The sequence below is a fragment of the Typha angustifolia genome, chromosome 14 (genome assembly GCF_048772165.1).
Source record: "Typha angustifolia cultivar Huaian chromosome 14, ASM4877216v1, whole genome shotgun sequence".
Taxonomy (NCBI): Eukaryota; Viridiplantae; Streptophyta; class Magnoliopsida; order Poales; family Typhaceae; genus Typha; species Typha angustifolia.
In genome coordinates, this window is record NC_133252.1 from 7,681,636 (window position 1) to 7,709,364 (window position 27,729).

General features: G+C 36.9%; 2 protein-coding genes across 2 annotated transcripts in view; both read right to left on the reverse strand.

Moving 5' to 3' along the window:
• Positions 1 to 787: 787 nt before the first annotated feature.
• On the reverse strand, positions 788 to 1,605 carry LOC140776211 (protein DMP2-like). The gene has a single exon (XM_073119838.1). The coding sequence runs from the start codon at positions 1,542 to 1,544 to the stop codon at positions 933 to 935; it is 612 nt and encodes a 203-aa protein (XP_072975939.1). The 5' UTR covers positions 1,545 to 1,605; the 3' UTR covers positions 788 to 932.
• Positions 1,606 to 2,901: 1,296 nt separating this feature from the next.
• LOC140775346 (uncharacterized) overlaps positions 2,902 to 27,729 on the reverse strand; it is a 42,135-nt gene continuing 17,307 nt past the window's right edge. Inside the window, exons 14-36 of the mRNA XM_073118582.1 lie at positions 25,545 to 26,537; positions 25,105 to 25,440; positions 24,676 to 24,934; positions 24,339 to 24,561; positions 20,949 to 21,327; positions 19,459 to 19,608; positions 19,144 to 19,365; positions 18,824 to 19,045; positions 17,140 to 17,787; positions 15,062 to 15,322; positions 14,623 to 14,979; positions 13,545 to 13,948; positions 13,033 to 13,462; positions 9,609 to 10,913; positions 9,258 to 9,518; positions 8,885 to 9,175; positions 8,324 to 8,797; positions 7,076 to 7,507; positions 6,679 to 6,957; positions 6,141 to 6,543; positions 5,908 to 6,056; positions 4,152 to 4,358; positions 2,902 to 3,245 (exon numbers count right to left, since the gene is read on the reverse strand). Of these exons, the coding sequence (XP_072974683.1) occupies positions 3,126 to 3,245; positions 4,152 to 4,358; positions 5,908 to 6,056; positions 6,141 to 6,543; positions 6,679 to 6,957; positions 7,076 to 7,507; positions 8,324 to 8,797; positions 8,885 to 9,175; positions 9,258 to 9,518; positions 9,609 to 10,913; positions 13,033 to 13,462; positions 13,545 to 13,948; positions 14,623 to 14,979; positions 15,062 to 15,322; positions 17,140 to 17,787; positions 18,824 to 19,045; positions 19,144 to 19,365; positions 19,459 to 19,608; positions 20,949 to 21,327; positions 24,339 to 24,561; positions 24,676 to 24,934; positions 25,105 to 25,440; positions 25,545 to 26,537 (8,805 nt within the window). The 3' untranslated portion in view covers positions 2,902 to 3,125. The remainder of the gene's footprint in view (positions 3,246 to 4,151; positions 4,359 to 5,907; positions 6,057 to 6,140; positions 6,544 to 6,678; positions 6,958 to 7,075; positions 7,508 to 8,323; positions 8,798 to 8,884; positions 9,176 to 9,257; positions 9,519 to 9,608; positions 10,914 to 13,032; positions 13,463 to 13,544; positions 13,949 to 14,622; positions 14,980 to 15,061; positions 15,323 to 17,139; positions 17,788 to 18,823; positions 19,046 to 19,143; positions 19,366 to 19,458; positions 19,609 to 20,948; positions 21,328 to 24,338; positions 24,562 to 24,675; positions 24,935 to 25,104; positions 25,441 to 25,544; positions 26,538 to 27,729) is intronic.

The following is a 27,729-nucleotide window of genomic DNA, read 5'->3' on the forward strand; positions in this document are numbered from 1 at the left end:
AAACAAGGAGGACTATTCATATTCTAGAGAATGAACAAGGCCTTGGTATATTGAGAGTTGGAATTATAAATTCCTATTATGGCTTACTATAACAACCTTATAAAAGAAAAGCATGGCGCACGTGTAATGCCAATCATGTGCACTGGGGATTGCCTCCTTCCCTCTCCCTAAGGTATTATATAGTGATTTTTTTTTTCTATGAGAGTGTTTCCGATGTATATCTTTGTCTTTTGGTGATTGCATCGACAAGTTTCTTAATAAACAAGTTTTACAAACACCAATTGGTAACTCTCATTTTAAATCTGAATTTGCAAATGATGTAATGAATTTTCTTTAGACACTTAAAATAGCTCCTCAAATAAAACCTTTTTTTTCTTTTATCAGGAAAATTATCTTTCTCATCTATGCATTTAAAAAAAATTAAAGGATTCTATAGAGCCCCTTTTATAACAGAAGTACGATCCCTAATAAGTAATTAATGATGACTGGATATACGATCACATCCTTATCTTTCGACGGCGACCCTTTTGATTTGAAACAAATCCTGAGTGCATATCATTCACGTAAACTCCCAGAATTGCAAGAGTTTGGGCATGCCATCATTTTACTCAGACACGGAACACGCAGAGTAAAGCAGAGTCGTTAAATGCTAAGTATTAAGAATTTTAGTGTTGTAACTTACTTTTAATTTTAGTAAAAAATTATATTTTTAATAGTGGGTTTAAAATATCCATAAACGGGAATGTTATTTTCGAAAGAGCACAATAATTTCAGTGCAATCATAATATGTTTGAAAGTTTTCAATCATTCCATGATCAATTCGACAATATTCCAATTAAACAATTCCATCAATCTTGATATCTCTCTCCATACAAACGACAAACACCTGCAAACCAACCATCACACAACATATATATATATATAGCTTTTAATCACTGCTTGGAGTAAAAGTCCACCGTTGCCTGAGTAGGCGGGTACCCGATCCCATGCCTATTATTTGGAAACACCATGAACACGAAGCTCGCCAATCCCCCGACCACCGTCGGCAGCACCATCACCATCGTCTTCTCCTCCTTCTCCAGCGCCGGGTAGAAGCACGCCACCGTGTTGGTGTCCAAGAGCGCGATTACCGCGAACACGACCAGCGAAAGGAACGCGTGCACGAAGTCCCCCAGTCGGAGCTTATACTTGGACAGGTCGTCGGCGTTCTTGCCCTCGTCGGGGTCGGAGAAGGGGTACAGCCCGGACCTCGTGACGATGCCGTAGTAGACCTTGCCGTCCCTGCCGACGTAGCTGTCGGTGAAGGAGGAGAAGCAGCAGGAGAAGCCGCAGGCGGCGAGGAGGAGGCCGCTCGCGATCTTGTTGAAGAGGGTGCAGTGGCCGCTGTCGGTGAGGAGAGGGCTCAAGAACTGGAAGATGAAAACCGTGCCGCTGGGGAGGAGCTTGATAAGGTCGCCGACTCCTTTGAAGGCCTTCTCTCCTATGCTCTCTGAGCTGCTACTGGCCGTTCTTTGCGCTAATTTGGAGTGGTCTCCTGCTGCCATAGTTTGATTGATTGGTAATTGGTCAGTTTTGAGTTAAGAGCATTAATTCCTGGACATGTATATATATATAGTGTGCATGGAGAGCGAGAGAGAGAGAGAGAGAGAGAGAGAGAGAGAGAGAGAGAGAGAGGGTTGCTTGTAGGTTGTTTCAAGATTTGGCAACAATGGTTTTGCTTGCACTCTTGGGTTAGTGGATGCATGAGTTGCGATCGAGAGCTTGAAGGCCCCACCGTATTGTATTAATGGTATCATCTTCCTTTAAAGGGATGCTTGTTGAGTGTGTCCGAAGGTCATCAGTTGGATTTTATGCGTGATCGTATCTTGGTTTGATGTGAACGAAAGATAGATATGCATTATTTGTAAAGTGTATATGTAACGTAACGATCAAATTTGAATGTGTGGATGTAGGGGAATTCATGCTTATGATGGCTATTACAGGACATGGAGCATATGGAAGTTTTCTGGATACCCAGCTGTGTAGCTTTTTGTGTTCATGCCAAAAATTAGTTGGAATTTGATTGAACTCCAGCTCTCTTGCTTACCCAACTTTAACTGTCATCTTAATTAGGTTAAGTTAGCAAGTAACAGAATATTCCTTAATTTGATGCTTGTGGCCATGCGGGAGTAGTATGGTTACGTGGGTGAATCATATATGCATATTCGTGAGCAATTCGGCTCAAACTCTAAATGAGCTATAGCCGAATTGAGTTGCTTAGCTCGAAAAATTAACAGACTCTTAGGCTCGAATTTGCTCAAAATATATTATTGTATTTAGTCTATTTGCTAGTGAGAATGTCTTTTATCCTTGCTTCCGAATGTTGAAATGGCCTCTCTCAAACTTAAATAATATTTAATATTTTAGACTCGAACCAAGCCGAGCCAGCTCGATACTACTATAAGCCAAATCAAGTAAGCACCCTTTCGAGCCAGCCGAGCTCTCGTTTACACCCCTAGTTCCACCATGAAATGCTTCAATTGGAAGAAAAGTTTGAGCTTTACAGGTTCAAACTTCATGATCTACTAGCGTTTTCAAGAATACAATAATAAATATTTTATATGAAAAAGATAAAATTCCCAAACCGACAAGTAGTTCAGCATATTCTTTTAAATAAAAAATACCAATGAGATTAATATTTTACTTAGAAGAATTTTAAATTCTTCTAAAAGTAAAATTAATATTTTACTTAGAAGTTCTTTTAAATTCATCTAAAAGTAAAACGGTAATAAATTTTACTATTTACTAGAGTACAACTATAGTAAAACAAATATCTTTTGATATTAAATTAAGAATGTAAAATAAAGTTTGGAAAAAACTACTGATGAAGGAAGGGCTGATTTCTCTGGAGTCGTGTCACAGTGGGAACTAATTGAGCACATATTATAATTATAATGTACAAATTACATAGGCCACAGAAACAAGCGTCATTATCTGTTATTCTTATATACAGTGCTTAAAAGAGAGATGAAACAAGCAAATAAATGAGTCCTTGCAGCCCCTTCTTGGAATGTACCATTATTAAATACAACATTTACAAGGGACCATGTATAGTTGCCTAGATCACATCTTTCTTTTTTAACAAACTAGAACCAGGGGTGCCACGTAGGATCCATCATGCATAAGTTCCTTGGGGCTAGTGCTGATTCCACTAGATCTGTGACGCCTTTTTGTACCGACTGTGGCGGTTCAGTTGTATTATCTTCCTGGAAAGAGGAAAAGAGGAAGAAGACATAGTGAAATTATTCTGAAAGGTGCAATTAATGTAGCTGGATTAAGTTTATCGAAACAAGATTGCAATAGACAAGTTAATGCAAAAGAATTAAACAAAATAGATCCACATGATGATTTAGTTCAGCAACACGAGAATAGAAAGATGGCTTATTGATGCCCTGACAAAGTACAGAGGTATTCATAGGTTATTCTAATCTAACAACAACACTACGCATTCACCCAATGGATATTTACTTCCAGTGACCTCAATATTCCCAATATTTTTCCAGTATCAACCATAACGACACAAGGTTGCTGACAGTATTATTTGTAGAATACCTTAGCATTAGACTAAGATCCTATTTTAATAGAAATAGTACCTGGGAAACTAATAATCACTGAGGGAATGTAATATGTTGGAGAAGTTCTCTACATGCCATACTTTCTATAATCCACATATAGACGTTTTCTTTCCTTTTAATTCAGAACATGAATTTTCCAAAATATTCAGAAGAAATATAAGGGATGGAAGAAGCAGTATTTCAACATCCAAAAAGGGTAATTAGGGAATCCACTTAAAAAGTGGTCGCTGGGATTAAAAAGAGGCAGCATTAGTGGATGAGGTGAGTCCCATGCAAGTTTGGTCTTTTTATGGACTGTTAGGGTAAAAACACAGCAATTTAACTGTGCTTTTTTGCATCAGGCCCCAGGGTTGGGATTTCTCGCTTCCCACATTGAGTAGCTTTCTATCCAAAGAATAAACACTGGTAAGTGGATTTGACAACCAGGCTGGGCAGTTTGTACTAAGCCATTTCAATAGAGCAAATTTTGGTGAATATCCTCTGACAATGATGCTGAGCAATATGAAAGAAAATAAAAGTTTGAAATCAATGTCGTACCTCATCAGATGGATAATGTGGTGCTATTCCTTTTATACGGTTAATAACGTGCTCCACATTAGTTATCACCTTCTGCTCAAAGTCCAAAGGATTAATCATTCCAGCAGCAACTGGTACAGCAGGAATGCCAAGCGGCCTTCTCCAGGACCAAGAAAGCAGTTCATCACGGAAGAACATAGCTAAATGATGCCATATATGTTGGCTTTGCTGGAGAAGTACAAAATTCCAAGAACTTAGTTACATTATATAGGCAGGAAAAATGAGACTATAAACACAAAACAGTAAATTGCCAAAATAAAGAAAATGGCATACAGTCCATGTACTATATCTATTACTTATACATTACTAAAATACAAACAACTTCTGTTTCCTTAAATTTTTTTTTTTATTTGGTCAAGAAAAGAGAAGTTGCCAAATTTTGTATTTAGCCGCTTGAACTAACACAATAGTGAGCTGATAGGAAACTAGACAAAGAGGAACACATGATAAAATGTTGTTAAATAATGTTGATATGCAGATTGACTAAAATTGGAAATTTGGCTGCTCATTATTATTATAGAATATATTACCATCTTCTATTCTGCAAAACATATTGTATATGCCATCAGAATCTAATAATTTTTATATGTATCCAACTTTATTGCTAGTTTACCTGCCAAACTTCTAAAAATATAAGATATTCACTTTATCTTCAGCTTCCTGTTATATCTGCACAATAGTCAACACATCTCGATTGGGTTGCCTTATGTTGAGGGATGATCCGACAAGTGAGGGGTAGAAGACTATGTCGAGGAATACACTCCAGTTGTTGCACAACAGAAGTGGGAGAGATGGGAACCCAGAAAGGAGATGGTGGTTCATACTTGCTTTTGGCAAGTCACACCTATTGAGCAGAAATAGGTTGAGGAATAGAAAGTGAGGAAGACGAAGACAAGGTTGGATTAAGTGCTTTGACGGCATAAAAGGATCCAAAAGATGAATATAGGTAACACTCAGCAGTCCTAACTGACATATATGTTACTTGAAGCAATTCTTATGTTTGGCATATTCTATTACTTTGCAGTGCTGAGTAAAACCCATGTTAAGCCATGCCATTAGAAATTGAGCATCTATTACTCTAAACATACCTAATTCTAGGTATCTTTCATCTCCTTAATACTCGTTTGCCTTTTAGAACTTTGAGCTATAATTATACTTCACATTTTATAAATAAAAAGGAAATTTAGTTTTGCCCAAGTTATTTGCTTCACCTTATAAAGTCCAAGAAAACCAAGGAAAATTATGAGAATAGAAACTAATTGATGTGTTACACTAATTTATATGTAAAAGGACTTTAATTTGCCCCTAAAAGCTATTTTAAGGCCCTAAAATTATTAAATATTTTCTTTTTGGCATATCAAGAATATCCAATATGCTATCGGCACACTGACTCTACATGGCATGTGCCACCAACATATTATGCTGAGCCAAGGTCGGCACAACAATCCTTGACTATTAATTTTAGTAAAATCACAAGTCCTAATAGATTCAGGAAAACAAATACAGATTATACCAAATATATAATCCTTATCAATGCTTGTACTAAAGTTGACTACCGGAATCAATATCTGTATCCGAAAAGGAATAAGAATACGGCAATAATTTTGTCACTACCCAGTCCATTTTCACCCTTACCTCTATCATCATAATCTACCTCCACTTTCCTACTGCTTCATTACTATCCAGAAGATTATTACAAACAAGTAAGAAGACTCACTTTTGGTAAAACCACAGACTGAGCTGCAGCACACATGGCAGACACAATAAGACCTTCAACTCCAAAATGGGAGAAGAAAGCTTGCATATTGCGCGTCAGCCTGAAGGGAACTGGTTCATTGAACTCAATCATTCCATTTTGATCATAAGCTACATACAAGAAGAAAAAGAAATTAATTTTAGAGAGATTACATAATCATTTTATATGGCTCAAAACACCAACTCAACAAATACCTGGATGAAAATCAGTTTGGAATATTTTCCCTGTGTTCTTAGCAAATAAAATCTTGTTTGGGGACCTCCCCCCAATCTGCATCATGTACGACATAAAACAGGAAAGTGCCAATTGGATAGCAAATTGTTTCTTGAAAGTCCAAAGTTGATTTCCACTAGGAAGAGTCTTGTACATGTACTGAGAGAAGATATTGTCATTAACAACATTTTTCGTTATTTCATTATATGCCTGCAGACGTAGCTCCACTACTGCTTCAGCTGAGACCTGCCCTGAGATGGCCTGATTAAGTTGTTCCTTGAAACTGGTAATAGGAGTATCAGCTTCTCGATTATGCCGTGCACAATTGATTTCATAGACCTCAAGAAATGTACTATACATCAAATCATCCTCTACCATCCGCACCTAAATAATAAAAGTAACAATTAGAATGGAGAAACGAAGGACTACAAGTAAAGGAATACACCTTCTTCATGTCTAAAAAGAGAATATCTAAACATAAAATAGAAGTAGAGAGGATAAAGAAAGAGGAGGTTTCACCTGTGACCAAACAGGTATTATTATTGGAGTATGGATTGTTAGATGGCGGCGCCTTGATTCCTTGTGCTTATCAAACATTTTATTAAGTACACGGAAGAGCTGGAGCATCCGTTCATCACTCCTAGCATTTGGAGTTAATGATGTTTGAACAATAAAATGACGCTGAGAACCATCAGAACCTATAAGTGTCAGGCGCCGGAAGCTACTACCATGCCTCCTTACAATTGGAATGTCTGATCCAACTCTGTCCAACTTTACTGTATGGTCAGGTGCAACTTCCTGGGAAGAAAACACAAACTCAAAAGTGATAAAAGTTTTCGAAACAAAAAATTCCTAACTAATAGCAAAAGTTCTAATCTACAGAAAAATTGTTCTTTAATTGTGACTTTAAACCAACCTGGTCAGTAAAATACTGTCCTGGCACCTCTACATCAACAACATGAAAATCACGTAATACTTTACTCTCTTCCTCAAGTTTCAAGACAGCAGGAAATCTGTCCTCAACATTGCTCTGAAGAACATTCTTCCAGTGCTTAAGTCGTTCTGTCAGTTCAGAGAGAGTAGCTGGAAATGTTGCTGTGCTCTCTGGATCAAGATCACGCTCAAAGTCCTGTTTATATTCCTTTACAAAATCAACATGCTTAGTCACTGCATCTGGTGAAAAACAAGCTCTGCAAACACCAGATAGCTCCTTCTTGAGGGACTGTGGAACCTCCCCCGTGGTGGCTGTTGGATACTTGTAGCAACGATGCAGTAAAGCATTAACCACTGCCAGAAGCCGTTCCTCAGGGAGTGTAACAAATCTTGATCCAATTTCAGAGAGTAAATGCTGAAACAGGATTAAAAATGTAAAATTATAACTGGGTTTATCTAATCTAGGCTTCAATTAGTTATTTTGAGTTTTGACTGTGAAAGAGTATATCAAATGTCATAACTGATCTATTAAACATCCTATTGGCTTGAAAGAAATACCATAGGTGGTCAGCGGCCTTTCTATCCGCATCAGAATCAAAGGCAAGGTATTCTACACTACCGGAGTAAAAGGCTGAGACATCTTGTTCATCAGACAGAAAAACTAGTCATGTTGGACATGACTTTTAAACCACTCATAACCGTAAGTACTGGTTAATGTTGAGTGTGCAGCTTGGCATGACGTGAGTTTTATCTCACACCCATTTATCATGTAGAAAAGAGGCCCCTGAGGGGTCAATCTTCCCACTCTCTTATCGAGCTAGGAGGAGCAGGGAAGGGGCATGCCAGTATTGGTTGTGGGATCCCCAAGTTTCACTCAAATTAAGCTTTTATACCTCAAAGTGATGGTGATCCAGCAATTTGGAGTAGATCACATGTTGACACAGGGAGGCATGTCCAATCCTCCAAGGCAACAACCACTTCAAGGTACTCATATATAGTCAGTTAACAAGCGTCACCAACATCATCAAGGCGTTTCTGACACCATCCAGCCTGGTATATTCACTGTCCTAAAAGGACCGGAGTACTAAAGTGTTGATGTACGAAGTAAAATATGCAGAAGATTATATTCTAATTATTCTGGATGAATAGAAGGCTTAATTTGGACTACTCTAGAAAAATCATTCTTTTCATACTACTCATATATCAATTAGCATCTCACATGACTTCTTACCTCAAGTTCATTTGCTAAATTATTATGCTTGTTTCTAAGAGCCTCCATTATGTCCTTTGCAGCCTCAAAAGCAGTAGCAACAGAAGTTACCCAACCAAGTCCACCATTGCGTCTTAACGGAATTGGACCACCTTCTGGAACACTTGAACTTTGTGTTGGTTGGTCATGGCCAGTGCCACTACCCCCTTCAACAGCAGACCTTTCAGATTCCTGGCCTTGTGGATTTCCTCCATCATGATAACCAGAAACACCAGTTGACTGAGCACCTTGGTTAACCTGGCTTTCTGAATTTAAGTTACCGCCAATATTGTTAGGAGCTCTTGTATTTCCATCACCCATGTTATGGGAACCTGAATTATTTGCTGACACAGCTTGCTGCATTCGTTGCTGAGCCAGTGCATTTCTTCCAAGCTCAGATTTATTAGCAACATCACGGCGCTCCATTAAATATGTACGTAACCAATAGTACAAGGCCTGCAAATATTTTCTCTGGTGTTCAGCCAAACATGAGAATATTATTAGCTAATGGTGCTAGATGTTCTCCTTAAATGCAGTGTGTACCTGTGGATAGACTTGAGCAATCTTTAATAGAACAAGCTTGCAGTGAGGTGCTTCACTTCTTTGCAGGGAAAGCAGTAGCTGTGGTATCCAAGAAAGCCAAACCCAATGAGGTAGCTGGTCAAGATATTTATCCAATGCCCTTCCAACAGGTTCATTAGGTGTATCAAAGCTAAGAAGGTAGAGAATTCGAGCTAGATGGCTCCTGGAGTTTGAAACACCATACTTGATGCCCTGGAAGAAGCAACTGACAGCATATTCTAGCCATACCTCTTCATGTGTTTCTTTGTAAATCTGTAAAAGACACATATTCATCCTAAACTAAATATATCACATGCATTGAGGAATAATAAGTACAAAAGAAGAGAGTGCATACCATATCACAATAGTTCCCCCAACTTATCCACCCTTTTGGCAAATGTTTAAAAAGGCTTATTGCACTGGAATAAGCAATATTTGCATTATCACCGTCATTCATCTTTAGCAAGAAGTCACCTTTAAGACGAAATATCTCTGCTTTGTGTTTTGCAGGAAAGTATTCCAGATTGGTATTGTTAATCAAATTTAGACCACTGATTATTTCACCTTTCATTTCTAGGTAAGCTTTTGCCTGTTCCCTTATCTTTACAAAGGCTTCCTGTAAGCAGATTGCAAGGGAATAAGTATAAATTGAAGTAATTTAGCTAATATATAAACCAAAGATCCTTAGGAAATAAAGAAAACTCACCTGAACTTCCATAGTAGAATGGCCATACATCTTATCAAGTATTGTAACACAGACATCATGGAGACCTTGCTTGCGAGCAATGTGGGCGAGCTTATTGACATTCCAAGCTTTGTCTCGGTATCCAAGATGGTGCAGTTGAGGATTTGTCTGAGCAAAGTCCTTAAATGCATCTATCACAGAATTGTACATCTCATTCCTCCACTGGAGTAAATCATACCAAATAGTCATATTGTCCCATTCATTAGGAGTCCTTAGTCTCCATGTCTCAAGGATATCCTTGAGATCTGCAAACACATTATGAGCATTGGCACCTGAACTTCCTGAAGGTTGCTTGCTCCCATTTGCAATATCCAAAAGGATTCTTGCTGATTCCTGTACCTCAACTAACTGCTGAAACTGCTGTAGAAGAGGTATTCTTGACTGGACGGACATTTCAGGCAATTGCCACCAATGTTCAAGAGCAAGTTCAACACCTTTGCCAACTAAGTTTTCAGCTTCCCCAACACCATTGGCATTTTTGTCATGGAGAGCAAAAAAGGCTTGCACCAAACGTAACTTAGGTGTCTCCTCTACTTGGGCTTGAACTTTGGGAATTACATTGTCTTTCATATATGACCAGTCAGGTACCTTCCAAAGGCAATCAGGCAGAATTTCATAATTGTCAACGCTTTTGCCAAAATCTGCCAAAACATCCCACTGGCTTAACTGACTAGCACAGCAAAGCCACTGTTCCTCCCAGAGGCACATTTCAGCTTTTGGAACAGTGTTATTGTACGTGCCCTGAGTTGCCTTGATCATTGCCTGATAAAAGAGGCTCTGAGCAGCCTGCCAGTGACCATGCTGGACTAGTGATAGTCCAGCTCGTGTTTCTGCAGTGATCGATCTCCTCTTCCATAATCCACACCTCATATCTTCTTCATTAAGAAGTCGATAAAGCTCAGCTAGTGATTCCGAACATTTTGCCTCATTCATGAACAACATTACATGACTCTCTAGAAGTGCCAACGAAATATGCCAAGCATTGTAGGTTTTCCCTATATATTTTATGAGCTCACTTGGCATCCGAGGTTGAGGGTGGCTCAAATGAAGCCCTTCAAGTAGTGCTTGGACAACATTAGGTCTGCTACCCTGCTGTCTTTTATGGTAATCTTTTGACAGAAGAGCTATCATTGGCTTAGCCAGTGCAACTTGTTCTTCTTTATGCAGTGTAACCCAAACAATAGGGAAAACTAAGACCCACATGTGATATGCAACATTGGCATCCGCATATGCAAGTTCTCTCAAGGGAATCACAAGATTAGCCACCTGCATATAAACATGAAATGCATAGTAAGAGAGAGAGAGAGAGAGAGAGAGAGAGAGAGAGATTGCAATAACCAGAAATTTAAGATAAATAAATAAACAAATTAAAGATAATTCTAAACTATATTTTCGATCTAATTAACATTGGCATCTGCATATGCAACATTCTATCGGTTTTAGTGAACACAACGATATAAATATGCTAGATGCATAGGAAATCCTTGTTTATTATACTTTTTAGGAAATATAGAAATATTATGATTCTTCCATATTTCTGAGAAACTAGCAATATTACAAAATGATGGAACTTCACTGGAAAATTTTTATTTATTGTACTTTATTTATAGGAAAATAAAACATAAGAGATTAAATTCATTTTATACTGTATTTACAGAAAGACAAGTATAAAAGAATATTTATTATATTTTATTTATGAAACTAAAATGTAAGTAAAACAATATACTGATTATATTTTTATTTACAGAAAATAAAATATAAGAGATGATCTTTAATATTACATTTTATTTACAGAATATAAACTATAAGAAATTATTTACGAAGAGAATGATTATGAGATTAAGATGCTATGATATTATACATGATTTATTGAGAAGAGATAAGGTATCGATCTCAGAAAATATTAGCGTGTTGATATTGAATATCATGAATCATTCATATATGAATTGAGAATTTTGATGGAGAATTTACATTATATGAAATTTAGAACAAATCAGTATAATTAATACTGGTGAAAGTGATATTCAAAACTCAAGTTAAAAAATAAATCCAAAGAAAAGATTCTTCTTTAAATGTAAAATCATTATATGTAATAAAGTAATTTTGGCAGGATTAGGAAAAAAGGTCCAGAATTCTTGTCTCTGCCGACCTTTAATCTTTTAAGTGGCTAGTGAAACATTTAGTAGAGCTATACAATGGCTCCTATTATGACCCTAATCGGATTGACTACATAAAAAAAATTTGAGTGCTAACCCGATAATGACTAATAGTTAGGGGTGCTCATGGACCGAGTCGAAATTGGCCTGGTACCAAAAAAACTGAGCTCAGGTCTAGACAAGGTTAAACCCACTTGATCCCAAAAAAACCGAGCTCGAGTCTAGACAAGGCTTGACCTAGTCTAGTCCGGACTAGTTTCGGACCGTTTCCAACTTTAAATTCTCTTAACTCGGTCCAATCCGTACCCATGTTGTTAGCCAGCCCAATTGCGGGCGGATGAACAAGTTAGGCCCAATGGATGGGCTATCACAATTGGTTTAAAATCTTATTAGAAACAAAATATAAAATTTCACTAGTTGCCAAATTGCATAACCAACCCCTCATAATTATTTTTTAGAAATAAAAAAATATCTTTTAAAAATTTCACTTGTTGCCAATGAATGGACCACTTTCTCGTCTTACCTAACACTCTAATAGTAAATTTAATTTCTGATTGTTGCATGCTTTCTATATTGAGTTCTTTCATCAAAGGAAGGTGGAAACTAGAAAGGACTATAAAGAACTAAAACATGAATTTTAAGGAATCGAAATGAGCTTTTAAGGGATTAGAATTTAATAGATATGTGCAGGCTAATCACGGTCGGACGAGCTAAGCCTCAACAGAAGGATCATTACCTATGGGTTCTAATGAATGGGTTGGATGCTACGAGCTTGTGCTGGGCCAGGCTTGAACAAGGCTTAACTCAAGTTAGTCCAATAGATTTCTGAGTTGAGTAGGGCCCAAGTCAAGCTTGTGCCCAATTTTATCAAGTTGGACAACGACAGGCTTTGATCCGAGCATTTTGAGCATCCATACTAGTAATGCAATATGGTCACAAGCCAAAGTAACCATTAAAAAAACAATATAACATATTTATTAGTTTTGATGAGTTCTAATGATATTATATTTGCCAAACGTCAATTCTCCATTTATATTGTTTTATCAATATGAGATAATATAGATTTATAATTTGAATTAGCATGCATGCTCTATATATATATAGATATATATATATATATATATATACAGAGAGAGAGAGAGAGAGAGAGAGAGAGAGAGAGAGAGAGAGAGAGAGAGACTATATAAAACTAATATTGGTGACGAAAATTCATAACATAGCTAACTCACCTGAAGTTTGCTCATCTCAGTTAAGAAAAGAGCATGCTTGGTTGTAAGAGAATTAAAATTGAGTGAAATGCCATCTGAAGAATCTGCTGCGTCAGTAACTTGCTGTTGTATTGCTGGACGGTCCGGAATGACTCCTTGTACCATAAGTGGTGGTACTCGTGCTGAGTTTGGAGCAAGAGTTATTGGTTCATTTTCAACTAAAATAGCCAAAATAAGATCAAGGCCTTGTTTCAGCCAGAAGACATCACTTGCAGCCTCCCAGTCCTGAATTTGAATAATAAACTGTAGCCTTGCAAATAGTGTTTTTCCTAAAGACTCGTGATAAAGCATGAAGAATCGTTGTCTAATTTCTGGATTCTTTGCTCTTAGTCCAAGCATGAACTGCCTTTCTACCTTCTGAAATACTTCTTGGCGAATGGGCAGTGGATGTCTGCAAGTGCAAGAATAATTATACAGAGGTAAAGAATAACATTCTTGAAATTATTACCAGAAATCACAATGGCATCACTTACTTTGCATCTGCACAAAGCCCATACAGTAACTGCAGATACTTCTCATCCCACTCTAATAGTGCAGCTGGAGAGAAGTTCCTTCTGTCAACTAGTGACAGCTTCTGGAGATAGGATACTATTTCCTTTTGAATAAGAGTAGCACTTGAATTGCCAGATGTTGAAACCTTGTAGTCATCCTCAAGCCAAACCCGTACTGTATCAAGTATGCACAAAAGCACACCAGTATCTGTACCTTTCTCTGAAAGAAGCGCATGCAGAATTTGACCTATTGATCTCTTACAATCAGCTGAAAGCATGACCCTTTCACTAATAAGCTTTAAGACACTTTTCATGTTAGAGATCACTGAAGCAGAGTCTGTTGTTGCACGTGAACTGACTGAGGAATCCACATCTACTCTCTGTCCCTGAAAATATAATTGAAGTTATAAATAACAAAAAACTTTTTATATAAGAAAGAATTGAGATGCTTAGGTCAAAGACAAGCATGGCACATAGCATGGCAACACAGCATGCAGCACAGCTTGCCATCTTGGCACATCTTGTGTGATGTGCAACACATTTCCAGTGCTGCGGTGCACTGCAAGATATCTGGAAGTAGCTTGCAATTTGGATACAAGATAAAGTTATAAACTCATTTAAAACAATACAACCACATTCTAAGTGATAGGAATGCTAGCAAAAAAGTCAACAAAGAGAAGAATAAAATGAAAAGATACAATAACAATGACCAGGAAAACTTCAAATTCACAAAATTGAGATGCCAAAGACATGATCAAGAAAAGTAACCAACGTCATCGAATTAAAATAAGTTGATATATTAACTATAGTTGCTATCACAGAATGGTACCCGTAGTTTATGATTATTAAAAAAAAAGATGTTAGGCTGGAAAACATTGAATATCTGCTTAAGATCTAGCAATATATCCTGACATTGTTTCCTACAAGGTCAAGCTCCTGAAATAGAGGAAAACACAGTTACCATATGCAGCAGTCTTTAAAGGTCATCATGGGCGAGTCTGTATAAGCTACTAGGACCAGTAAAAAATTATAAAACTCCCTAAGGCCAACGAAACCATACTTGTCTAATATGCGAACCAGCAGAAGATCCCATATCTCGTGCAAGGCGTTGAAGGACACGGAGTAGTAAACCGATAAATGGATCAATATAGTTCTTCTGCACTTCGGTCAGAGCTTTCAGAATGAAAAGTGCAAAGCTTATGATAGAGTTGGCATTGCTAACTTCAAGTGATATCTGAGGTGTTGTCACAGCAGCAAGATTTTTTTGAATGAGATCAGCTACTCTTTGATACAGCATCTTTACATCCTGTGGTGTTGTAGTCGCTTCAAGAGGAAAAGCACTGAATACCATTTTCAATAAGGAACAAAGAGACTTTCCAGCATCCATCATTTTATTGTTGAAGCACGGCTCTAGTATCTGAAAACAACAAGTGAGAAGAATAAATGAAATAATTGGTCAACTATTACCACATACCTCCAGATATATAATAATAACCTACTTGAGATATATGGTTGATATTGTTCCGTATGAAAAGACGGGGCTGCTTCTCCAAAACTTTGTTCATGACATCAAGGCCCTGTGCAAGAGCTGTTGCTGGGTCCTTCGATTGAGAAGGCGCTAGATTTCCAAGCAATTTCTCCAGATAATTAAACTTGACATTGGCATTTGGCCAGACTTCCAAAGCTTGTGTAAGAAGGTCTAAAGCTTGCGTGTACATCGAGTTAGATTCCTTATCTTTAGGTTCAATAACCAGTGCCACCTGCTTTCAAACAGGAAGGAAATTTATCATAACATCAGGAGGAAATCGAAATATCCAAATGTTAGATGCTTTGACACCAAATATACAAAAATTACCAGCATGTCTAATAACAGTTTTATTTCAAATTAGGTCTGTAAATCTAGTTTCTTGTTAATGAATGGTTGGTGTTCGGATCGAAATCCTGTTCAAGATAGGATTGTTTATTCAATAAATGAACTGAGTAGGAGTTTAAGATTTGAGCTCGAAATATAGAGCTGAAAACAAGAAAGGCTTAGTTCGCTTGCATTCAGCTCAATATAGCTCAAAGCATCAAATATAATATTATTTATCTATATATTATCTAAATAAAAAAAAAGTATATAAGAAACATTCTACCATTACTTGATATGTATTTTCTCAAAATTATGATCTTAATTTTCTCTTTATAGATTTGCACAACTAGACAATCAAACTCAGTTAAACTCATACTAATCAATGGGACGTAAAAACAAGTTCAATCTAGCTCGTTTGATCATCTGAGCTAGATGAATCGAAGCTCTAAACAAGCTAGTAGAGCTAACTAGCTAATACTACAAAAGAGCTAGTTGAATTGATCTTTACATGAGCCACTTGAGCTAAGCTCTACATGAGGTTGATGTGGCTCACTAAGCCAAACAAACCAAATGAACCAAACACAAGCTGCCTCAGGAGTATTTACATAGATCTAGCAAAAACGTTAGACCTATATAGAATATCTTATAAATTTTGCTACATCTAGGATGATTAATCTCAGATTAAATTTTAACCAAAGAAAATAGGAAAAGATAATAAGAAAAAATATCTTTTGATGGGATTTGAAGTTCCCATCCTTTGATATGGCCTCCTCTCTTAGATCTTTCTTTCTAGAACAAAATGCTAGATATATGAAGATTGGCTCTTGCAAATGATTGATCTAGTTTCATTTTCCTATATCTAGTATGATTTGTCTCATATTTGATTTATAAACCAAAAAAACAGGAAGACAAAATAAGAATAAATATCTTGAGTTTTGACAGATTTGAAGTTCTCATCTTTGGATCAATGTCCTCTCCTAGATCTCTTTTTCTCCTCATTTTCTTCTTTTTGGTTTGGGAAAATAAGCTTACCAAAAAAAAAAACATCAAAAAGGAGTATTTTTTGGTAAGTTAAATAGGTAGCAGGCGACACTCTAGATGTGCCACTCAATACCCTACTGGTATCAGATGATACAGGCAGCAACCCATGTCTGCACAAAGCAACACGTCTCGGCAGAAGGGAGTGCCATTGCCAACCCACTGGAATAGTCCATGCCAACCGGCACAGTAGTCCTTGTATAACAATATATCACATGAAAGCAATATTTGCCTTTGTAGGAATAATACTTGTTTTAGTCACCATTACACAAACTGAAAAGAGTACATGCCAGCTTCATGGTATGATGGAAAAACTAACAGTGAAATGCTCACAGAACAATAATAATTTGCCTAACAAAAAAATCAAAATGGTAATAATACATAAGTATCTTGACCAAATGAAGCAATTTAGTTCTAGTTCAAAATAGTACTCTTTAATCTTTCACCAGTTCATGTGTCCAAAACTACGCTACCTGAATTCACACAAGGCACAAACAAAACATTGAGAAGATTGTTACTGAGTGGGTTTGCCGTCATGCTCCAACAAGATTAGTCAATTGTAGTAAGCAAGAGATTGGTAAACTAATAACAAATCAAGACAAGAGAATAATGTCTTTGGAAATGCTTACATAAAAACTCTTTGTTCTGTCAAGAAAGAGGGAAATGAAACTGGAAACTAATACTCACCCTAATGAGAAATGTTATAATCATCTCTTCCATAGCAGCATTAGGTTTATACTCCTCATCAGGTTGGCCAGCACATCCAGGTGTTTCAATATTGGGAATAGATGCCCCACCAGGTGACATAACACAAAGAGACTGCAAGCCAGGCTCCACCTTTACACGCTTACTCAAATCATCTGGAAATCCAGAAACATCTGATGGACGCTTTGAATCACCAGTGACCGAAGTAGGATTAAATACATCAGTCTGATTGTGCCCCTCTGATTCGTGTACAACTTTCATTTCATTTTGTCTTTGCCTTTCCCAGGCAACTACTAATCCAGCAAGCTCAATGGCTAAGCGCCTATTTTCTGGAGTGGTATTGTAGGGCAATCCTAGCCGACTAAGAGAGTTAACCATCTGAGGAACGAATTGCGCTCTGCAACTATAAAAGAGGTCCGAATGACGCACAATAAGCTGGAAAATATGAATCATATTTGGGATTGAATGACCTTCTTCCACAAGAATTTTCTTTGTATATCTAATCCATATGGGTACACGACTATCTCCCGGAGGTAATCTTCGAGGTAGAGCAGGCATGAGTATATCAAGAGCTTGCTTGACTAGCAACTTATTTTCTGGCTGGCAAGTTCTTAGCAAAGCAATAAAAACCTGTGTAGAACAATGGCATAATTGCTAGATTTATACTATTAAAAGATGAGAAACTACTGGTACAACATATCATATCATATTTAGCAATAGAAACTTAAAGCAATTAGATGACCATGTGGATGGAGAAACAAAATCATGTAAAACAAAATGGATACTCGACAAAATTGAACCAGAGATCTGTGACAGTTAGCCAACAGTTTCACATTGTAATAGTAGGCTTGCAAACCCAAAAGGTCCTGGTACAGCTGGTATCTATTCTATGAATCCTTGGCCAATTCTATGTCCAATAATAATTTGTATGGTACTTAACACAATACAGATTTAGGTTCAGAAAAACCAATATAACTTGCCATAGTATCCTAATTATCTTGATCTGGAAGAGCATATCTTCCAACTCAGTAAAAACAGCCTCCTTTAGAGTAAAGCAGTTCTCTTTTAAATGATAACAAGGAGTGGAGTCTGCCTAAATGCTTTATGGATTTGATGTGGTTCCGATTTACTAAACTGCCGCTTGGACCATGTCACGGAAACCATGCCAGTTGCACAGTTAGACCAACAGCTTTATTGGAATAAAAGTCAAGTGTTCTGTATATTCATGTAGTGTCTCTTTGTAAACTGTCATATATAGAGTTGTGTGTTTTTCTGGAATGCCGTGTTTTGTCCAATTAATTTCTCCTTAAAAGAAATCATGACTCACTGTATTACCCATTGGTTTTCGATCATCATTAAAGAAAACAAATGAACATTATGCATTAAATTTTCCTATTTTATTCATTTAGTATTTTAAGTTGTAAGACAATATACTAAAAAAATTAAATAGAACAATTGAAATGGATAGGGGTCACTGATTTTCATTTGATGATGGAAATAAGAAGTTTTTTTCATAAATTAAAATGGGTATCTATCTGCTGATAGCAACATATTATTTTGTTAAAAACTCACTCATATGTTTAATTTCATCTAATATATAAATATATGAATAACCAATATCATATGCAAGAATGAAATATTCATATAATTTTGTTGCCCATGCTACCTGAAGGATGATCTTCTCAGGAGCTTGATATGCCTCTAAGAAGTGGCAAACATTGACAAAAGCCCATTGTTTACTAGAATTATCTTCGCGCTTAAGGTGATTCCAACCAAATTTTATGAGTTCCTTCCGGTGGTGAACAAGATCATTTGGTAGATACTTCAGGAGTAATGTGGCAAGCTGCAGAAGTTCTATTCTCAAAGGCTCATCATATTCAGCACTAACCTATAAAATATAACAATGATACTCAAGATTCTTAAAGAGTACTAAGAAGTTATGAAGCATGAAAGACAGTAGAAACCAATTTAATAGAATAGTATCACCTCTTCAGGGGGGTCAAGAAGCTTATCAACAATTGTTTTTATTGTAGAAGGATCAACAACTTCCCAACTTTGACCATTTTGAAAAGAGTGTGCTAACATAGGAAGGATAAGTATTTGCATGGCAACAACCAAATGATCCTGTCCATATTGTTTTGATTGGAAGATATTCAAGAAGTGTACGAGAATTGCTTTCTTCAAGTTGGGAGGATATCCTTCGGCAACCTAATTCAAGAGGATGAAAATAAGCATCATTAGCAAGACCACTAATAGAGAAAAGAATATAAATAATTATGCATTGAAACGTCAGATAGTTACCTCAATGACATAATATTCCTTCAGAAAACTGTAATCGATGCGACTGTGATACAAGAATATTGAGAGCATATCAAAAAGGGAAGCAACCTCAGTTCGATCATGCCTAAGATAATTTAGGAAGCATTTGATAAGCCACTTACTCTCCATCACCTATACATTTGAAAGGAATACAATTGGAAGACAGAATATTAGAATCAGATGAGGCCCTAGAGAAAAAGAATGCGCAACATACAAATCTTAACAAATATAATAATGATAGTACACCTTTCAACATAATCCTCAAAATTTAATTTACCATTTTTTAAATCCACCAAAAGATGACAATTCATTTATCAGAATCATATTACATGTATTTGTGTTGAATGGAATAGTTAGTACTAGTTCAGTCTTCAGACACACCAATGCAAACCAAACATGTTTAACCATCATGCCAGTTTCTGAACACAAAGATGGCCAGCTTATTACATGGTTTACAGAACTAACTCATATCACTGATATAATGGACAGGTAGTGTCATGTTCTAGCTGAGGTTTAGACCAATAGTAACAAACTTAGGAACACCAATTAGTTATATTTGAACTTTATCAAGCAGTGAGGTCAAACCTAAAACTGCTAACTATGAAGAAGATATGATGCAAACATCTGATTGGACAAGTTACGTTGAAAATTTAAACATGTATACAACCCAAGATATCGACAAATTCATGACATGAACTCATTATCCTAAACCCCAACACGTGTTCACATGAGAGTCGTTGTGTCGAGACAAACTGTAGCACCCTTAGTAAGAACTAAGAAGCAAGCTAGAGATGAGCTATAGACTCTTGCACATTCTTAATTCGTAGATGCTCCAGAGGCTAGATTTCAAATGACATAAATTTCTTCAAATGGTCAAACATTCAAAGACAAATTGTGCGAACATTCAAAAAAGACAGATTGTGGATAGTCCTTAACAAGGTTCCAAGTATCGGGATCGGAATCAACCATCTAAACAAAAACAAAACATATCTACCGCATAGGTTGTATCGTCTGTCCTTATTGGACTGTATTTTAAAATACAAAACAATAAAAATTTAAAAAATAATAATAATAAGATATAAATATAAATTATTCATACATGTAGTCTAAAATAAAAATAAAATATTATTTTCTAGCACTCATGCATTCTCTTCCCTCTCATAAGTTTTTTTAACTCTCTATCCCACTAACTCTCTCTCCTACTAACTCTTCCACTAACTCTCTCCCATCTTCTCCTTATTTCTATTCTCACTCACCTCCAAAAAAAAAGCTCCGATCCTGTTGGACTAGAAACTCCTAATATGTCCTGCAGCACAAAAGTTATCCCAACTCCAACAGGAACCCCTAAGGCATTTTAAAACATAGCAGAATTGCATAAAAATTAAAAAGATCAAACATAAAATCTAAGCATTTCAGTGAAACTGTGAAAATGAACCCTATTACATGAACAGTTTTGGTAATAGAAAACATACCTGAAGCAAGGTAAGTTCTTGTTCACTTTGTAGACGACCGATCCTTCCAGGTGATTTCCAAGCAAGTAATAATGAATCAAAAACTGTACGGTTGCTCTGCAGCCATTCAGGCACCAATTTTACAAGGGTGGAGACAAGTTCTAGTCCATGAAAGTAACCATCAGAACATGTGACTGTATTTGCAGAAGGTGGACTAGTAAAATTGTCAGATATGGGGCCAACAAGGCCTTCATCACTCATTGAACAAGAAGGCTGTGAAACAGATCCATCAGCTTGTGACAGAAATTGTGGAAAAGCATTTGCCAGTATTTTCTGCGGTGACTTAGCAAGTTCATCTCTCAACTGCTGACCAGCCTCTGAGCAGATTATATACATAAACCTGAAAAATTGTTTCCACAAGGTGGTATATAATAAGCTCTTGATGTCCTTTAATTGACCTTAATTGGATATACACATTCTTTGCAGAGCAAAATTTGCATGTCTATCATCAATTATGTGTAAATGCATATTTCATCAATATCTATGGGAATCCATTTTCAGTGAACATATGCCCAGCAAATAAATAAGACATATCAGGTAAGGGATTACATTCATACTAATCATAAGCACAATAGTAAAGCCTGCGTCATGGAATGTTTGTGACTAATAAATATCTGTATATTTATTGTATTTATAGGTCCTGTCAAAAGTCCTCGTCTCAACTAAAAATAGCATCCAAAAGTGCCGTGTACATGCCACATGAAACCCAAGCTTATAACCTCTTCTTAAATCACAGTAGTTGATTAACATCTTCCAAGAAAGGAGATGAGATTGATGCTTCAATCATGGGACAACATCATTAAGTTGCTAGGAGATTCAGGACACAGGAAATCCTGCCATTATGACATTGAGAAAGATTAAGCATGACCCATTATGGCCAATCTTTCTGCCCACACAGCACGGACCATGTCGTAAGGACAGCAGCAAACTTGAGATTTTCCTCCCTCCAGTATTGTCCCTCCTCCGCATCCACCACCACCATGTACTTGATCCAGCAGTTCTCCATGCTCATCCCTCAAGTTGTAGTCATCATATCATCTCTCAAGCACGGCTGCTTCAAACCCTTACAAGAAAAGGGTTAAAGCAGATCGTGAGAGTTTAGTCACATGCCTTTATTTCTCATGGCCCACTTTGAGAGGATCATTAGATGACTTAACAATCTGACTAGGCAGATCATCTTCTTCACAATTCCTAAAAACATGGTAGTTGAGATTCTAATGGCAACCTTCCACCAACATGACAATCCATGGAACTATAACTCTATTAGGTTTTGTAATTGATAAATTTGTGACCAAAACAAGCTAGTCATAATGTAATTTCACTAGTTTTATTGTATGAATTGTGGCTCAATGCCCTATAGAGAATGGAAGATAAACAAATCTGATTACACTGAAGATTGAAGAAGGAAACTACTTGTCGTTCCAATTTGTTTGAATGAACTTTGAATGTTCGAAGTCACCCGAAGTATGTCAAACGACCTTCACCAGTATGCTCCAAATTAAATTCACACCACACGAGAAGATCAGGTGTTCATATGTATTCAATCGCATTTGCAAATCAATGATGAATCTCAGGTCTGAGATGATTTATGTTTAGGTCACTTGCTTTCCTTTTGGGAGAGATATAAAGAGTTGTCTAAGGGTCTCAGAGATCATCATACACTTTTACAGAAGATTAAAAAAATAAAAGAGTCCTTGATCATTGTGCAAGCATAAGGCTTTGGATATGTCTTCCACATCAAAATCCCAGGAGCCATTAAGAGAAAAGGGAAGAGATTATTATTGTCCAAGATATACTTCATCACTAGAGTTGCAATATGAAGATCTTAGAGATTCTTCTATCTATCTACATCAACGTCTCGAGGGATTATTGAGATGTGGGACTATCAATTATGACAGTTCCAGAGGAGTTGACAAACTATTGCACAGGGAATATCTTATTCCGGGTCTGGTGAGCAAGAAGAGCTTTAACCATTAGTCAAGAGTGTCGAATGGTGGGACGGCTACAAGTATATTGTGTACCTACGATTATAATGCAGTAGTTTTGATCTATGGAGAGGATCCGTGGTTTTACTCTTAAAAGGAATTTTCCACATAAAAATCTTGTGTTATTTGCTGCGCTCTTGATTGCCTGATTTATTATTTGTCTTCTGTTGTAATTTGTATAGATTGACTTATAAAAATCATATCCTAAATCACATTCGTCCCTGAATTAATTTTTTCAAACTCCTTTATATGTGAATCCATATGAATAGGACTAATTTGAAGTAACTTAAGCTAATTAATGAGAGCACCTATGGATAGACTCATAAAACATATTGATGCATATTGATTCAGTGCAATCTAGCACCCTATCGAGGTCAAAAGTTTTATATTCAACATTGCGTACATAGGGGTTGTACGCAACTCTTATTGCTCAACTGTCTTCTTGTACCACAAAGCTAGAAACAAGAAAATGGAAAAACAATGCGATAATAGATATGTTTTGAAAGGCGCCCATTGTATGTGGGCAGTCACCCTACTGCATAGAGCCTAGATATGTGAGCACCTTGGCGATCTAACATTTTCAATATATAAAAAATTAAGAGCAAATATATATATTATATACTAAAATAGTATAAGAAATTTTTTTAAAGTGAACTACAACAAAAGATAAAATAACATGATCACAAGTCACACCAGTAACAACAAGTTCTCACTTTCTTACTCTAATTGCTACTTCAAATACTAAATTCATACAACCTAAAGAAACAGAGGAATGGTAAAATGTCTTGTATCAGACAAGGAACATACTATTATGTGCTTAGGATAATACTAACATGACAATTATTCAAAGAGAAACATAGAGAGACAAAAAGATTAGATAACTTATATTTCCTCACAAAGCCCTTGGAATGATCAAACAAGATATAATAAATCCTAACATTTGATGATCATCCTTGTGCGTCTGAAGAACCCACTCTTTGCAGGTACAAAAGACAAAAACTGCCCACAAAGTCAGGCCGCCAAGCGTGCCAAGGCAGCCCAAACGCATATCAAGGGGCCACCTTTACTATGGTGCACCTACCATGGTGGCTGGCTTTTCCGCTTCTCAAAACACTCAATAATAGCCTATACAATTGACTATTGGAATCAAGAAGCCTAGCAAACATCATGCTACAATGACAAAAACAAATGTAAAGGACACAATGGAAGAAAGAAACATGCTTGACTCACGGTAACAATAAAATGTCAGAAAAACACAACTACCTAATGCCCATGTACCTCTGTACTCTTGAAGGGGTAGGAAATTCCAAACTTTGAACAAAAGAACATCCATTATAGAGTATATTTGAAGTTCCATAATGCTTACCTCCTGAAATATTTAGGATGGCTTAAGCGTGCAAGAAAATAATCGACAGCATCTGTTGCATAGCGATTGAGAAACTTGGTAAGTGGAAGACGATATGGGCTATTAATTTCACTATAAAACTGCCCTTGGGGAAGTGCCCCTTCCAGATCGATTATTAAGGTTACAAGTTCATCCAAGAACTTTCCAGCTGCCTGAGGGAGTAGATGGAAGAGCTCAATCATAGCTGTTCAAAACAAAAGAAGAAAAAAATCAAAACGAAACCAAAAAATAATTAAATCAGTTGAGAAAAAAAAAAGCAGTCTTATAAATGAGACAAACATAACCAACAAATTAATACCTGCAGCAACCTTGGGCTCATCCCCAGGTTTCCAGGACTTCTGACTTTGAGCAAGCTTTTCAGGTTCAAGCCATTTCTTTAAGTGGTCCAACAACTTGACACCCAGTGTGACATTAAACCAGTTTGAGAGAAGTTCAAGCAGACGGGCCAAACCTTGCAGTAAGGGCATGGTGAGACTTTTTGTATGTGCTAAGTTAACCAAAATAGGTCTAAGGCTGCTTTGCAAAAGATCCTTTGGCATCCTTTGCTGCTGGATGACCTATTAAACAATGTTTTAATGAGATTATCACCATTATAAGTCATCATATAATAGCATATGAATAAGACTCAGCATACAAGCTAACATACCCTATTTTATGTTCAATTTAATATAATAGACTAGAAAAATGATCTTATAATTCCTCAAAATTAATCTAATGAAACAATAACCTGACGAAGCCCTTCCTTTGCAACAGCAACGATCTCCGGCGTACGACAAGTAAGAGACTTAAAAAACATTGATATGATCTTTGCTCGTAGTTCAGTATGATTTGGTGTTTTAAGATCTGCCCAAGCCATTGCAGTGCAAAGCAGTTCAATGCATGCTGTTCGAAGTTTGTTTAATGTCATGAGTACTTTGGGGCTCATCAACTTTGTAACCCACACTGTTTCATCAGCCTCAGCAATTTGCAATGCTTCTTGTAGGAAATTGACAAGTTCTGGAGTCAACTTGAGAAGAGGAGGTCTCAAAGCAAGGCAATAGTTCAAAGCGCTAACTGTTCCTACCTGTCAAAGAAGGAAAGACAACTGCATTAGAAAACTTCAGCAACCAGCACAAACATACTAGCAGTTTTGAGTCAATAAACACTCTTAATATGAATTATTCATACCTGCTGCTCGACATTCCTGGCACGCAACGGTCGTGAAATGAGAGGCTGAAGAAGAGGTGGATAAATAGGATCGAGCAATTCAGATACTTCACTGCCAGTTCTGCTGGCAAGAAGTGTCAAGCACGATTGCACATTCTTTCTTACGATAATAGATGCATTTGGATTAAAGAGTTCTGTAGCAAGAAAATCAACTACTCCGTGGAAACTCTGCCGGCGTGCTTCATTGTTTGCTTCATCAACATTATTTACTACACGAAGGACTTGCGTAAGGACCTGACTTGTCTCTTCTTGCTCTTTATTAGCATGCATCGGCAACCTTTTAAGAACATATATCAGACCCCGCACTATTCTCACTTGGAAAATGCATAACGTCTCGACAGAGACCTTGCCAACTAAAGCTCCAAGCCCCATTACACCTCCGATCTGTACCTGCCATGTACTACCATAACAACAATGCAAAAGACGAGGCAATAGCTGCTCAAATACAGGAACTCGGACACTTGGAGGAGGTGAATAGACAGGATTTATTGATGGACTGGACACCATCATAGGAGTACCAGGACCCCCTCTTAGTACACCAGTATGCTTTGCTCTTGCAAGAAACAGAAGTGCTTCCGCAAATGTGTTCAAAGCATCAAGTGCAGCCTTGGCATGATTACGATTTTCACTGGAAAGCACATCCACTAATGCATCCAAGAATATTAGAGGATCCAATTCTTTCAGGTTAGAAGTACTGGTTCTTGCTCTAGCGCCCATATTACTACTAGATGAAAGTGAAGATCCAACATGCTGCCCAAATGTGACCGAAGAACTGGAAGATGAATTATCAACATGGAAAAGCATTGCAAAATGATGACAGACATTGACAACAAATTCATCCTTTGCATCCTCAAGTTCAGGATCTGCACTGGCTGCAATAGTAGCAACTAGAAGGGTCTTGAAAACAGATTTCTCAGCCATCAATTGGGTCTTTGTCTTCACACCTAAATCAACCTATCATAAAGGGCAACTTTTCCTATCAATAAAACATACTAAAAATAATACTATATCTGAATATGTAAAGTTCAATAAACAAGAGTGGCCTTTTTAATTGAACAAGATCAGCAGTACACCTCGTGCCATGTGTCGATACTGTGCTGAAACAGCATGTGCCAACAGCAGTCCATGCCAGAGACAACATTATTTCAGGGACTAAAGAACATTATAAGGGAACCAAAAAGCTTCTCAGCTAATAAGCCACCCGATCTCGACTCATTTTCAGCTCACACTTACAAAATGACCGAATTCAAGCTTAAATTTCTAGCTCGATTGATAAACAAGAAGATCTTTAGCTCGTCTTGGCTCGCTTGACCTTGACTCAATTTAACTCATTTGTAGGTGATGTAACAAAGCATTATGCATATTTACTTGAAGATTCAACAAGTGTATGCAAGCATAGTGGTTTGCCTGGTCTCTTTCTTCTAAGCAAACTGTGGATCAACTCACATGCGTGCAGTGAAAATATTTTGCAAGTAATAAAGCAACAATTCTTTTTGCATCTTTTACCAAAATTATATGTTTTGAATTTGAAAAGTTCTATGTAGCTCATCTTCTACCATTATGTGCAAGTAAGTAGATAATAGACTTGAGCATGGGTAGCTTAACACATAAGACCGGCCCGCTTTTGGTGGGCCAGGATTCAGTTATAAAGCCCGATCTATATTTAGGTCAACTCCATTGCCTCGACTCAGCCCAGCCCGAGATATTTAATATAATATTTAATCAACATTGTATTAGATATTATTTATAACTTATAACCCTAATTAAATATATCAATCGCAGTCCACTCTGCTACCCTCATCTCCCTTCTACACAAAAGCACAAAAGATATTAAATGAATGTCCTCTGTTTATCACTTTTATAATGTCTCCTATCACTCTTTTCAAAGCTAGTACAAGTAAGCTTTTTTTAGTCTCACCAAGTCTGCAATGTTCTTTGCATGCAAGAGTAACTCATGTTTTTTGTTTTTCTTTCCAATGTAGGCCATTATTAGACATCTAAAATGTCATGGTGTTTTTATTTTCTCTTGAATTGCTAGTCATGCTTTTCTTTTTAGTTCAAAAGTTGTACGGGTAACATATATATTACTTTTGTTTTTCTTTCCAAAGCAGGTCATGATTAGACATCTAAAATGTCATGGTGTTTT